Source organism: Coturnix japonica, unplaced genomic scaffold (genome assembly GCF_054131305.1).
Source record: "Coturnix japonica strain WE unplaced genomic scaffold, WE-NBRP24 Scf049, whole genome shotgun sequence".
Classification (NCBI taxonomy): domain Eukaryota; kingdom Metazoa; phylum Chordata; class Aves; order Galliformes; family Phasianidae; genus Coturnix; species Coturnix japonica.
Window position 1 is genome coordinate 1,841,122 of NW_028188952.1, and position 11,264 is coordinate 1,852,385.

Genomic DNA, 11,264 nt, shown 5'->3' on the forward strand with positions numbered 1-11,264 from the left:
CACAGACACAGACACACACACATAGAGCCCAGAGCAGCACGACCGGCACATGGCGGGACGGTGTCACTGCACGGCACCGGAACCGGCACCTGAGAGCAGCGGGTGGATCGAACCGGGGCTGAGGGACGGGACGGACTGAGCAGAACCGAACCGGGACCGACGGAACCGCCGGGACAGACGGAACCGGAGCCACTGAATCAGTGAGAGGAACGGACGGCGCCAAACGTTCATCGCGTCCATCCATGGGCCTCATCCAGGGCCGGGATGAAGCCACGGTGCAAGGCCCGTTCACACACACAGCACTGTACACACTGATATTACCGGTACACACTGATATTACCGGTACACACTGATATTACCGGTACACGCCGCCCTCCGGCCCATCCCGCTCCTTTTCCCTTCCAGGACCCTCCACCCCCAGGACCTCGGTGACGTCACTTTGTGGGCGGGGCTTCGCTCGGTCCCGGAAGTGGCGCCGTTGCCCGGCAGCCGTTGCCAAACGACGGCGTCGGTGCCAACATGGCGGAGAACGTGCCGCCCGTCGGAACCTTCCCGGGCTTCATGACCGAGGCCGGGCTGCTCTATAGGCGGGGCGAGTACGGCAAGGCCCTGAGCTGCTTCAACAACGTGAGGGCACGGGGGGGGGGCGAGGCGAGGATGGGGGGGTTGGGTCCGATCCGTCAGCCCGGTCTGTGCGATCCCGGCCCTGCAGGCGCTGAAGCTTCGAGCCGGGGACAAGCACGGCCTGGTGGGACGGTCACGGTGTCACCTGAAGCTCGGGGACATACAGAGCGCGATGAGGGACGTGGAGGCGGCGCTGCAGGGCGACAAGGCGTTCTCGGAGGTAAATAGAGCAAATATAGAGCAAATAGGGCAAATAATAGAGCAAATAGAGCAAATAGAGCAAATAGAGCAAAATAGAACAAACAGGGCAAATAATAGAGCAAATAAAACAAATAGAGGAAATAATAGAGCAAATAGAGCAGAGCTGCAGGGCTGCGGGGCTGGGGGCAGCACAGCGCTGCTGTCTGTGGGTGTGAGCAGAGCACTGCTGGGGGCTCTGAAGCACATTGTTGTATTTTCCCCCTTGAATTGTCATTCCAGGGCCTGTACCAAAAGGCCGAGGCGCTGTACACCATGGGGGACTTTGAGTTCGCTCTGGTGTTCTATCATCGAGGCTCCGAACTGCGACCGGAGCTGCAGAAGTTCAGGCTGGGCATCCAGAAATCCCACGAGGCCATTATCAACTGCATTGGAAGTAAGGAGCTCCCGTCACGGTGCCTGAAGGCTGAGCCTGTTCATGTGTTCTGTCACCAGCTGCTATTAATAATAATAATAATAACAATAATCATAATAACAGCTGATGGCTGTGAACTCAACGTGCTTCCTAAGGACCAAGTAACAGCAGGGTTCTTTTGCTTCTGGATTCATGAGCTCTGTAGCCATTCTAATTTGAAACCAAGAAGCACCACAAAGCCCACGTCCCATCCTCTCTTCCTTCTTCTTTTTGCCTGGATGCCTGTTCACCTGCAGTGTCTGATAACTGATAATCACAGGAGTGAATTATGACCCCAGCACTTACACTTCTAAAGTCACCATAGAAATGTAATAAATAATGCAGAACACAGCAGCACTCCTCCTTACAGCCCTGATGGTGACAAAATCCATTTTGAGATCCTTATCCCAGCGTTAAAAAGCTTAGAGTGAAATCTGCCCACCTGAGAGCGGCCTCCCTGAGATCCTGATTTTCCTCCAATTTCCATTGCACAAGAGCAGTGAAACTGTTGACTATTGCAATGGAGCGTTGCTTTCATAATTTCTGGCGTAAATCAGAGACCTGAGTCCTGCAAGAGACAGGACAGGCCAAGGACCTGCTGGGGTTCAAAGCAAATGGAAAACTTTTCCATTACTTTTTCTCTTAGCAGTGCTCTCACATGCAGGCAATGCAGGCACACACACACACACACACTCAGCTGGGGCTGGCTCTGTGGGTGAGTGGCTTATCACGTGAAAGAACCTGTGCACAGCTGGCAAAGCTGCTGCAAAACCTGCTGGGACAGTCACAAACTGCTCAGGTGGATCCTGTCCCATCATGGAGCCAGAACACGCCCGGCCTGCACGCCCCACACAGGCCTCGATCACGCAGATAACGCAGCTGCCTTGCCTTGAAATCGCTGTTGGAATTGCAGCCCACCTCCAGCAGTGCAGATTGGCTTCACGTCCCAGCTGTGTGAAAGCCTGCAGCTCCTCCATATGTGACAGGCATTTTAAAAGGCAGATGATAGAGCAATTTTCCAGATCTGTTGCTTTCCTCTGTTCCTGCTGCTTTCTCAGCTCAGTGCAAACACCAAGACGCCCTCGCAGCTCTCTGTGGAAACACCTGTCATGCTTGACGTGCTGAGCTGAATGCTTTAAATGCCTTCAAGCATCTGGACCATATACAAGCAAACAGCATAAAAACCACGAGGCGTTCTAAATGTTTAGTAGCTCCTCTACTGCATTTCTAGAGCAGTAACAAGTGTTTTCTCTGTATTTGCAGCTCCATCCTCAGTTAAACTGAAGAACACAGAGGGTCTCTGCTTTGTAAGCCGGCAGGCGGAGGTACAGTGTGAAGAGCTCTCGATTTGGAAGCTAATTAAAGTTGTTATTACACTGTTATGTTCTGGAACAGGCACAGAGGATCAGTGGTTTCTGCAGCAGGGTGAGGGGGGGATATGGATCCTTCAGGGAAGTGCATCATGGGCATGTGAAACAAATGAATCCAGTCTGAGGATTTTAGTGCACCTGCCTTTGGTGCAGCTGGGGCTGAAGCCACACAAAGCAGACAGGAGAAGGCAGAAGGGCAGGGAAGAGCAACAGATGGGAAACAAAACCCCATCTGAAAGTCCTCTCCCAGCCTGACCAGTGTTCCTATTGGGTACTGCTCACCACCCATCAAAGGCTAATGAGTAACAGCGCCGAGGTGAGAGCAGGATACACTTACCCACAGTGTTTACTTTGGTCTCACCTGCTGTTTGACGTTCACTTGTCTGATAATGGACACTTTCTCAATTGCTTCATTTCGGGGTGTCCACTGAAGCAACACTTTGTTCCTCTGAGCTGCCACCCCACGTTTCCCTTTGAAGGCAGTGCAGTGAATGCTCCTTTCTGTCTCTCAGCTGGAATTATGGGTAGTTTGCAGTGAAAATCATTTGCACACAGGAGCCTAAAAGCTCTTTGTGAGACACTGATTCTTGCTTCTACTTAAAGGACCTTGACCTACACAGAGGTCAGCAGTTGTGGAAGCCAGGCCTTGCTGATCATTCCGGTGTTCCCCAGCAGTCCCACCACATTTACTTTATTATTTTTCTTGCTGTAGAGCAAAAAAGCAGAAGAGAAACTCCAGATCAAACTGAGCAAGGATCAAAAGTCCACAAAGAAAAAGGAACCTGCAAGGAGTCAGAAAACAGAGCGGCAGCTTCTGGGAGAGCTCTATCCTGACAAGGCCTACCTGGAAAAGCTGCTCAAGGATGAAGGTTTCCTCCATCATTTTCAGTTTAAATTGTTCACAAGTAGCCCAGTGAACTGAAGCTTTGTCCATTGTATACATTGATGCTCTCCTATTCTGCCCTCCTGATTTCAGAGTTGATGAAGAGCTTCACAAAGCAGGGGATCAAAGTGGAGGACGTGGTTCAGGGTGGCATTGCCTACCTGGACAGGCGCGCTGAGTTCTGGCAGCAGCAGAAGCCCATCTATGCCCGTGTGAGGGAGCGCAAGCTCATGCAGCAGAGGTGGATCCGAGAGAAGAAACCCAAACCAGCCGAGGTGGCCAGATACATTGTGAAGAATATGGAGGACATCGATATGTGTGCGTGTCCTGGCTGGAAACAGTAAGAAAGCAGAGAGTGGTGATTGCAATTATTTGCTGTAGCAAATGCAGACCAGAACTACAGAAACAGTACAAGTATTAATGCAGGTTGGGAGTAGGTTGTAGGCTGGGTGAAGGATTGTAGGATATGCCTGAGGAGCTCAAACCCTTCCCAGGCTTTCTCTGAGCCTTACATGACTGCTGGCCTTACCTCCCCATATCACCGTGCCTGCACAGCAACACTGAATTTCCCTCTTTATCCTTAGTGCTGACTGGAGAATGCCCTGAAGAGAGCTGCAAGAAAGCAGAGCGTGTGCTGAAAACAATACAAGGATGGTCAGAGGATGAAGTTCCCAACAAGGAGGAGCTGATTGGGAACCTCCACAGCTGCATTGGGAACGCTCAGTTTGAGATGGGGCAGATGGAGGCAGCCCTGAAAAGCCACAAAATGGATCTGGAGATTGCCAGGAAGAAGTAAGTGCTGAGAAATTCTGATGGGGGAGAAAAGGTGCAGGGGAAGGTACCATTGCCGAGCAGCATCCGCCCTCTGGTGGCCGTTAAGGACCGGCGTAGCAAACAACGCCAGCCCGACACTGGTCCTTTACCTCTACATCTCAACCCTGTGCGTTGTGCTGAGCACTACAGGATGCACACGGGGTTGAAGATCAGGCTGTCAGCAATACGGCTGCTTCAGCCACTGAAGCTGTTCCCTTCCTACACAGCAATCTCCCCGACGTCGTGTCCAGAGCCCTCGACAACATCGGCAGAGTTTATGCCAGGACCGGCAAATTCCAGCAAGCCATCGACGCGTACGTAAAGTAACAGGAAGGGACGAGTTGTGGGTTGGATTTAATGCTCTTTTTGGGTTGTTCTGATAGCAGGAAGCTGTGAATGTCTTCATACCAGTGACTGGAGCTCTTTGCTTATAGATTCAGTGACTGAAATGATAACTGCACGTGGGGGAGATCTGGTAAAATCTGTCTTTCTTACTCTCTGCTTGAAGCTGGGAGGAGAAAATCCCACTGGCAAAATCCAGCCTGGAGAAGACGTGGCTGTTCCACGAGGTCGGCCGCTGTTACCTGGAGCTGGGAAATGCTGAAGAAGCTCAAAACTACGGAGAGAAATCCCTGCAGTCAGCGCTGGAGGAGGGGGATGCGGAGTGGCAGCTCCACGCCCGCGTGCTGCTGGCACAGGCACAGGGTACGGGTGGCACCGCGCATCTCTGATGGGAGCTGCCTGTTTGGCACCTGAGAGAGAGCTCCCAGAGCTGTTCGGGTTAAGCTCTCTGGCAGGAGACTCTCTTGCTTAATAGCTGTTCTCTTTCTCTTCCATTTGTTACAGAGAAGTTAAAGGATTATTGCTCTGCAATTACAAACTTTGAAAAGGCCCTTGAGAAGGCAAAGCTCCTCCACAGCGATGCAGCTCAGGAGGCCATCATTGCTGTAAGTGGCTCATGGTGAGGGGGGCAGAGCTGGAAGGAGCCCGACCTGCTGGGTGACATCCTGCAAACGGGCACAGCACCAGCACTGAGCTGCTGTGGGGGCTCAAAGCTGAGCCGGCCTGTTGTCCTGCCTGAAGGAAACAGCAGGGAGGGAGAGAGAAACCTGCAGGGTTGGGTAGGGGTGTTGGCAGCTGGGACTGGTGCAGTGTGAAGGCAGGAAGGGAGCAAGCAGTGACAGCAGAGCTCAGAGGGACACGGGAGCAACGTGCGCGTGGAGCCGTGAGCGTGGGGCCTTTACTGAGAAGCCACATCACTTTTCAGGCCCTGGATGACATGAGCAGAAGCTTCGTCGAAGACCTGAGAGAAAGAGAAGCGGAGGATGAAGACCTCCAAGGTAACTCTGCTGTGCTCCCGGGATGGGAGCGGAGCTGTGCGGGAGGTGGCAGCACCACCACGGGCTCCAGCCCCGAACTCACGGAGCGTAACGTAGCGGTGGTGGAAGGAAAAGCCTTCCTCTTCCTCTTCCTCTTCCTCTTCCTCTTCCTCTCCTCATGCCCCTCTGCTCGCTCGGTGCTCCAACTTACTCTCTGGTTTCTTTTCCTCCCCCGCAGATCAGGATTTCAGCGGTGAAAACGCAAAATACGACAGTTCTGAGGGACGGGAAAAGGAGCAGAGCTCAGAGAACCAAGGGGGGGAAAAAGAGGATGCAGAGAACAAAAAGGAACCAGAAAACGAGGGAGAAGAGCTCAGTGAAGGAGATGGAAAAGAAGAGGGTGAAGAGGAGGAGAGCAAACTGAAAGAGGAGGAGGAGGAGGAGGAGGAGAAGAGCGAAAGAAAGGAAGAGGGGGAAGAAGAGACGGGAGCCGACGAATAGGATTAGTCTGATAACCTGAGCGGTTAGAATAAAGCCGGTTTACGCTCCGCTGTCACACACGAGCTGCTCCCCCTCCCTTCCTGCCGCAGCTCCGCCGCACCCCGGGGCACAAGGAGCGAACCCCGCGCCGGGCACCCACCGGCACCGCCCGCCCCACGCAGGCGCGGCCACGGGCGGTCCCGGGAGAGGGGGGTCAGGGGGGGGCGATGCTATGAAAGGGGCCGCGGTGCCGCCCGCCCCACAGCCGCAGTCCCGCTCCGCACCGGCGGCCGCCCCGGAGCCGCTGCCCTCACCATGGTAAGTGCGGGACGGGCACCCCGGGACGGTGCGGGACGGGACGCGGCGCTGGGACGGAGCGCGGGGCGGGGGGGGCTCCGAGCAGCGCTGCCGTTCGCTGCCCGTTCCTCGGTCGGGCTCCGTCGGAGCGCGGAGCTGCGGGGACAGCGGGGCTTTGTGGCACCGAGCGCGGCTCAATCGCGGATTGTTGGAGCCTCGCTCCGCTCTGTGCTGCCATTGTCCCGGCGCGGCTCCGGCCATAAAGGGGCGCTTTATCCCGGCGTTGGCTGCCGAACAATGGGGGCCTGGGGGTGTTTTCTATTATTGTTCTTTTGTTTGCGCCTTTGAAAAGCGGCTCAGTGCCGCCCGCCCGCAGCTGCCGCCCGCAGAACAACCCCGGGCACAGCCGAGCCCCGCACCCACGGCCCGAGCGGCCCCGGAGCGGACTGACAGCGATGGGAGCCCCAGCCCCACCAGCCCCAACCCCACGGCGAACGGGGACCGGGAGCGTCGCGCCGCCCCTTCTAAGCGGGGCCGCTTTGGGAGCGGTGACGGTTCCGCGTCCGCCCCCGGCAGCGCAGGATGGAGAAGCTCCTGCTCCGCCCCGCGGCTCTTTCACTTTCATGTTCCGTTGCGGCCGTTTTTGCCGGAAGCGATTTGAGCCGCTCCGTGTCCGGAGGAGCCCGGGGGGTTCTGAGGCCACGTGTCGCTCCGTTCCCGGAGCTCCGAGCAGCGCGACTTACCGGGGCCGCCGCCTCCAGCTCGCGGCGTTGTTCGGCGCCCCGGGCTCGGTTCGGCTCCTCGCGCCGTCACGGCGCCGTTTCTGTTCAGGGGGGTGGGGGCTGCTCGGGGCGCGTTGTTGCCCCGTCGGTCCGGGTTCCCCCCGTCCGTCTGTTCCCCCCCGAGGGTTCGGCAGCTCCCGGAGCCTCCAACGCAGCGTTTCCTTCCCTCATTTCAGAACAGAGGTTTCTCCAAGAAAAGCCACCCGTTCCTACCCAAAATATTCCGAAAAATGTCCGCCCAGTCGGCCAAAGAAAAGCCCGAAAGTCTGCGATTCCCCTTCCTGGACGACGAGGAAACCATCGCCACGCTGAAGGAGTCCAGAACCTTCTTCATCCTGCGGGGCCTCCCCGGCAGCGGGAAGTCCACGCTGGCTCAGGCGATCCAGGAGCGCTACAGGGACGGCTGCAAAGTCATCGCGGCCGAGAGCTACAAAATCAGCCCCGCCGTGAGAAGCGCCGTCCCCGAAGAGTATTGCAAAGTGGACGAGGATTTAGTTGACTATTGCAAACGAGACGTCAGCGTTATCGTTTTGGATGACACCCACCACGAAAGGGAACGGCTGGAGCAAATCTTTGACATTGCTGACAAATACCGCTACAAAGTCATCTTTGCGGAGCCCAAAACCCAGTGGAGGATGGATTGCTCCCAGCTTAAGGATAAGAACCAGTGGAAACTGACGGCGGAGGACCTGAAGAAGATGAAGCCCAGTTTGGAGAAGGAATTTCTGCCCATGTATTTCGGGTGGTTTCTGAGCAAAAGAAGCTCCGAGACGCTGAGGAAGGCCGGGCAGCTGTTCCTGGACGAGCTTGGAAGTCTCAAAGCCTTCAAAAAGGAGAGCAAATTCTGTACGTACAGAAACAGCCCACACGGTTCTTACTTTTGATGCAACTGAGCAGATTCGGTCAGCTCTAAGGTGATGGTTTTAGTCAGGGATGGCAGTAAGGAGAGCAGCTCAGAGCCCCCAGTCGCTGTTTGTGCAGTTGCTGAAGCTGCTTTTTGTAACTGAAAATGAATGGAAACTTTCCTTGGGGGGTCGGGGGGGGCAGCAGTGTTACCTGGTGGCTGCTGAGGATCAGATGCAGCCCCCCCTCAGCTCACCTCACTGCTGTGGGGTTTCTGCAGTGCTGCAGTGAAGCTGCTGCGTGTGTTTCAGCTGCATCCACATCCCAGGTGGAAGGAGGAGTTTTACATCCACCTCTTCCTTTCCAGCTGTAGGGAGATGAAGCACAAAGGACAGATGGGTGAAGAGAGCTAAGATGGGGCTCAAGCTGAGGTGCTGCTTAAGGGATCGTTTTGTCATAACAACGTTCTTCTGTGTTCGCAGTCACTTCTGAAGATCCCAAACTGAAAATAGATCTCACCAGCTACTTTGTGAAGAGGCCGCCCGGGGTCTTACACTGCACCACCAAATACACTGACTTTGGGAAGGCAGCGGGGGCTGAGGATTACGCACAGCAGGAGGTGAGTGCTGCAGCTCCGCTTCCACATCCTCCCATCCGGGGTCCTTTCCTGGCCATGCAGTTGGGGGGGGCTCAGGGGGCAGCTTTGCTCACAGCTGGGAGGGAAACTGCAGGGCTCCCATCTAACAGAGAGAGCCCACACCTCACCCTGTCAGCTCACAGAATTACTTACCTACACAGCAAAGTGGGACCCTCCTGCAGCAACAAAGACACCCCCTCAGCTCCGCTCTGATTGTCCCCCTCTCTCTGCAGGCTGTGAGGGCTTCCTACGGCAAAGGCTTCACTTTGTCCATTTCTGGCCTGTTTGTCACAACCAAAACCGTCGGTGCTCGCGTGGAGCTGAACGATCAGCAGCTGCTGCTGTGGCCGGGGGATGCTGATAAGGTCCAGGCGACCGACAGCCTCCCGAAGGGCAGCCGAGCTCACATCACTCTGGGCTGCGCCAGTGGAGTGGAAGCTGTTCAGACCGGGCTGGATCTGCTGGAGTTTGTGAAACTGGAGAAGGCGGGGAACAAAGGGGAAGAAGTGGGGGAAATTGGAGGAGGGAAACTGCAGTATTTTGGGAACGGGATGTGGATGCTCGTCCTGGCCAAAAAGATCGATGTCAGGGCCATTTTCTCGGGTTACTACGGAAAGGGGAAACTCGTGCCTACACAGAGCACCAACAAACGGGGCTCTGCGTTCAGTTCCTGCACCATCATCTAAGGTGGGCACCGCCCCCGCTGGGTTGTAAAAGGAAAGTAACTCGGTAACCTTTAAAACCGTAAGAGAAATAATTCTGCCCTTACTAAGCAAGCCCTTCCGCCAACCTCAGACTGAAACGGCTCTGGGGAAGCAGTTATTGGCCTTGGGAAGAAAACAAGCAGCTCCAGGAGAGCTGCCAGGTCAACCCTCAGCAACCAAAGCAACGCTGAGTATTTCTGACGGGAGAGTTTGGGGAGAACCAGCTCTCGTGGGGCCCTGCTTGTTTTCTTCCTCAGGGGAGGATCTCCTGTTGTATTTTATAAGTTCCCTATGAACCACAATCGTTAGATCCGCACTTCACAATTGAGCAGTGGCAGAACAGAGCCTGTACAGAACTGCTCTGAGGCCCAACGAGCTGTTTGTGTGCAGAGCTCTCAGCGCAGGGAAGGGCTGTGCTGGTGGGCGCAGAGCTGGGCCATGTCGGTGAGCCAAATCCTGCAGACATGGGGAGAAAATCACAGCAAAGGAAACAGCTTCGAGGAGCCGCATTCGGCTCCTGCAGCTCAGGACGGGCTGCATCCAACACTGCCAGCACCACTGTTCTGTAGGGAGCAATCCTGCCTTGGCGGGGAACGGAAGAGATGAACTCGCATCTTTTCCACTTTATTTCATAGAAACTAAAATCGTGTCTGAAGTACAGGACTGTACTTCAAGCAAGATTTTACTCGCTTTAGCTAATGCACTGAACGTAGGATGGAAGTAACACTGTAATATAGGAAGTAAAGGGAGGTATCATAACTGCGTAACTCACGTCTGCTCCATCCCCGGTCGTGGGCTGGAAAGAAGTCAGTGCAGGAGCACTGTGTTGGTCGGGCTGTCTGCTTCCTTAGGGCTGATGTTTGTGCTCTGGGATGGTTCAGCAGGCGGCAGATCTGCGGTCACTACTAAATAACAGATCTCAACTAACAGAATCCGGTCAGGACAGCAGCCCAAACTCGTGCTGTGGCTGCACTTAACCCAGTGTTAATAAATGTAAATACTCACTGCGTTCCACACGTGTGTGTCGGGTTGGTGTCTGTAAGGGAGCACTCAGCAGCAAGGAGAGCTGTGGGGGGAGCGAGTTCAGCAGTGAGGGGAAGCAGCGCCCGCTGTGATGGTGGCTTTAAGGGTAGCAATAAATCCCCATTTAACACCAAAATCCCCTCACCTGCATCCCGCATCCCATCCTTTGCTTCCCCCGGCTGAACACACAACAGCTGCTGTAAGTGCAGCTCAGCCCTCCCAGTGCAAACCAATGCAGCTCCCAATGCAAACCCTCAGCAGTTGCCCCATCAAACTCACAGCAGCGCTCCCGGGAGCACCAAGAACAACAGCGACGCCGTCCGCAGCGACCTTTTTATTAGTTTGTACATCATATACAGTTTATAATAAAGTAAACCAGTTGCATACGGCTCTCGCTTCCGTCTGTGATATTCTTCATAGAAACACAGCGTTATGAACGACGCCTAATGAAGTAAACAACAAACATTCACATTGTTACCGTTCACATCCTAGAAAGGTGAAGGTCGGAGCAGGGGCAGCTCTTGCTGCTGTGAAGCCGCCCTGGAGAGGTTTGGCAAAGCAGGGGGTGGGTGGCTCCATGCAGGACTCCTTCCCCCCTCGGGGGAGGTTTTGACACCGAGGTGAACATTCAGAATTGGGACTGGGATCAATTGGGGCCCCCTCCAAGTCGGCTTCACATCAGGCTCTGCTTTTGTCTCGGCCGCTCCGAACCACCTTTACAACAAAGCATGCAATGAAGGTGCTCACACTGCTGTCCCCCCAGCTTTGCTTCCCATGCTTTTCTCTTTTGCAGCAGGAATTTGTATGTGGAAGCAGGGACGAAGGCAGAGCAACCCA

The 11,264-nt window shown here is 54.9% G+C and overlaps 2 protein-coding genes and 3 long non-coding RNA genes across 8 annotated transcripts; 2 read left to right on the plus strand and 3 right to left on the minus strand.

The window, feature by feature from the left end:
- The first annotated feature begins 491 nt into the window (after positions 1 to 491).
- On the plus strand, positions 492 to 6,221 carry ODAD4 (outer dynein arm docking complex subunit 4). Of its 3 annotated transcripts, none has more exons than XR_014940841.1 (12): positions 492 to 627; positions 713 to 844; positions 1,105 to 1,258; positions 2,540 to 2,601; positions 3,359 to 3,515; positions 3,623 to 3,869; positions 4,114 to 4,321; positions 4,570 to 4,656; positions 4,851 to 5,047; positions 5,189 to 5,289; positions 5,610 to 5,682; positions 5,900 to 6,221. XR_014940841.1 is itself a non-coding variant. In XM_015885642.3 (12 exons), exons 1-12 carry the CDS (start codon positions 520 to 522, stop codon positions 6,160 to 6,162), a joined length of 1,767 nt encoding a protein of 588 aa, XP_015741128.2. In that variant the 5' UTR covers positions 492 to 519; the 3' UTR covers positions 6,163 to 6,221. The 3 variants fall into 3 exon arrangements, 2 of the variants coding, with proteins under 2 accessions (XP_015741128.2, XP_085388757.1); XM_015885642.3 differs by having other exon boundaries at positions 3,623 to 3,847; XM_085532631.1 differs by lacking the exons at positions 492 to 627; positions 713 to 844; positions 1,105 to 1,258; positions 2,540 to 2,601; positions 3,359 to 3,515 and having other exon boundaries at positions 3,731 to 3,869.
- On the minus strand, positions 1,053 to 2,067 carry LOC146752259 (uncharacterized). Of its 2 annotated transcripts, none has more exons than XR_014940847.1 (2): positions 1,719 to 2,067; positions 1,053 to 1,317 (listed from the first exon to the last, which is right to left on the minus strand). It is a non-coding gene; the product is annotated as an uncharacterized LOC146752259 (long non-coding RNA). The 2 variants fall into 2 exon arrangements; XR_014940846.1 differs by having other exon boundaries at positions 1,053 to 1,320; positions 1,719 to 2,005.
- LOC146752260 (uncharacterized) lies at positions 2,466 to 3,615 on the minus strand. The gene is made up of 3 exons (XR_014940845.1): positions 3,491 to 3,615; positions 3,263 to 3,352; positions 2,466 to 3,158 (listed from the first exon to the last, which is right to left on the minus strand). It is a non-coding gene; the product is annotated as an uncharacterized LOC146752260 (long non-coding RNA).
- On the minus strand, positions 5,535 to 5,900 carry LOC146752261 (uncharacterized). Its single transcript, XR_014940844.1, has 2 exons — positions 5,765 to 5,900; positions 5,535 to 5,645 (listed from the first exon to the last, which is right to left on the minus strand). It is a non-coding gene; the product is annotated as an uncharacterized LOC146752261 (long non-coding RNA).
- A 197-nt stretch (positions 6,222 to 6,418) lies between the features above and the next one.
- Positions 6,419 to 10,816, plus strand: CNP (2',3'-cyclic nucleotide 3' phosphodiesterase). Its single transcript, XM_015885647.3, has 4 exons — positions 6,419 to 6,459; positions 7,397 to 8,066; positions 8,546 to 8,682; positions 8,934 to 10,816. The coding sequence occupies exons 1-4, from the start codon at positions 6,457 to 6,459 to the stop codon at positions 9,384 to 9,386; spliced, it is 1,263 nt and encodes a 420-aa protein (XP_015741133.1). The 5' UTR covers positions 6,419 to 6,456; the 3' UTR covers positions 9,387 to 10,816.
- The last annotated feature ends 448 nt before the right edge of the window (positions 10,817 to 11,264 follow it).

Bases quoted from the DNA above. Each gene is read 5' to 3' on its own strand.
- ODAD4 (XM_015885642.3), top strand. From the start codon at position 520: ATGGCGGAGAACGTGCCGCCCGTCGGAACCTTCCCGGGCTTCATGACC. The intron at 845-1,104 runs GTAAATAGAGCA...TTGTCATTCCAG, and splicing joins GCGACAAGGCGTTCTCGGAG to GGCCTGTACCAAAAGGCCGA. The intron at 5,683-5,899 runs GTAACTCTGCTG...CCTCCCCCGCAG, and splicing joins GGAGGATGAAGACCTCCAAG to ATCAGGATTTCAGCGGTGAA.
- CNP (XM_015885647.3), top strand. The intron at 8,067-8,545 runs GTACGTACAGAA...CTGTGTTCGCAG, and splicing joins CAAAAAGGAGAGCAAATTCT to TCACTTCTGAAGATCCCAAA. The intron at 8,683-8,933 runs GTGAGTGCTGCA...CTCTCTCTGCAG, and splicing joins AGGATTACGCACAGCAGGAG to GCTGTGAGGGCTTCCTACGG.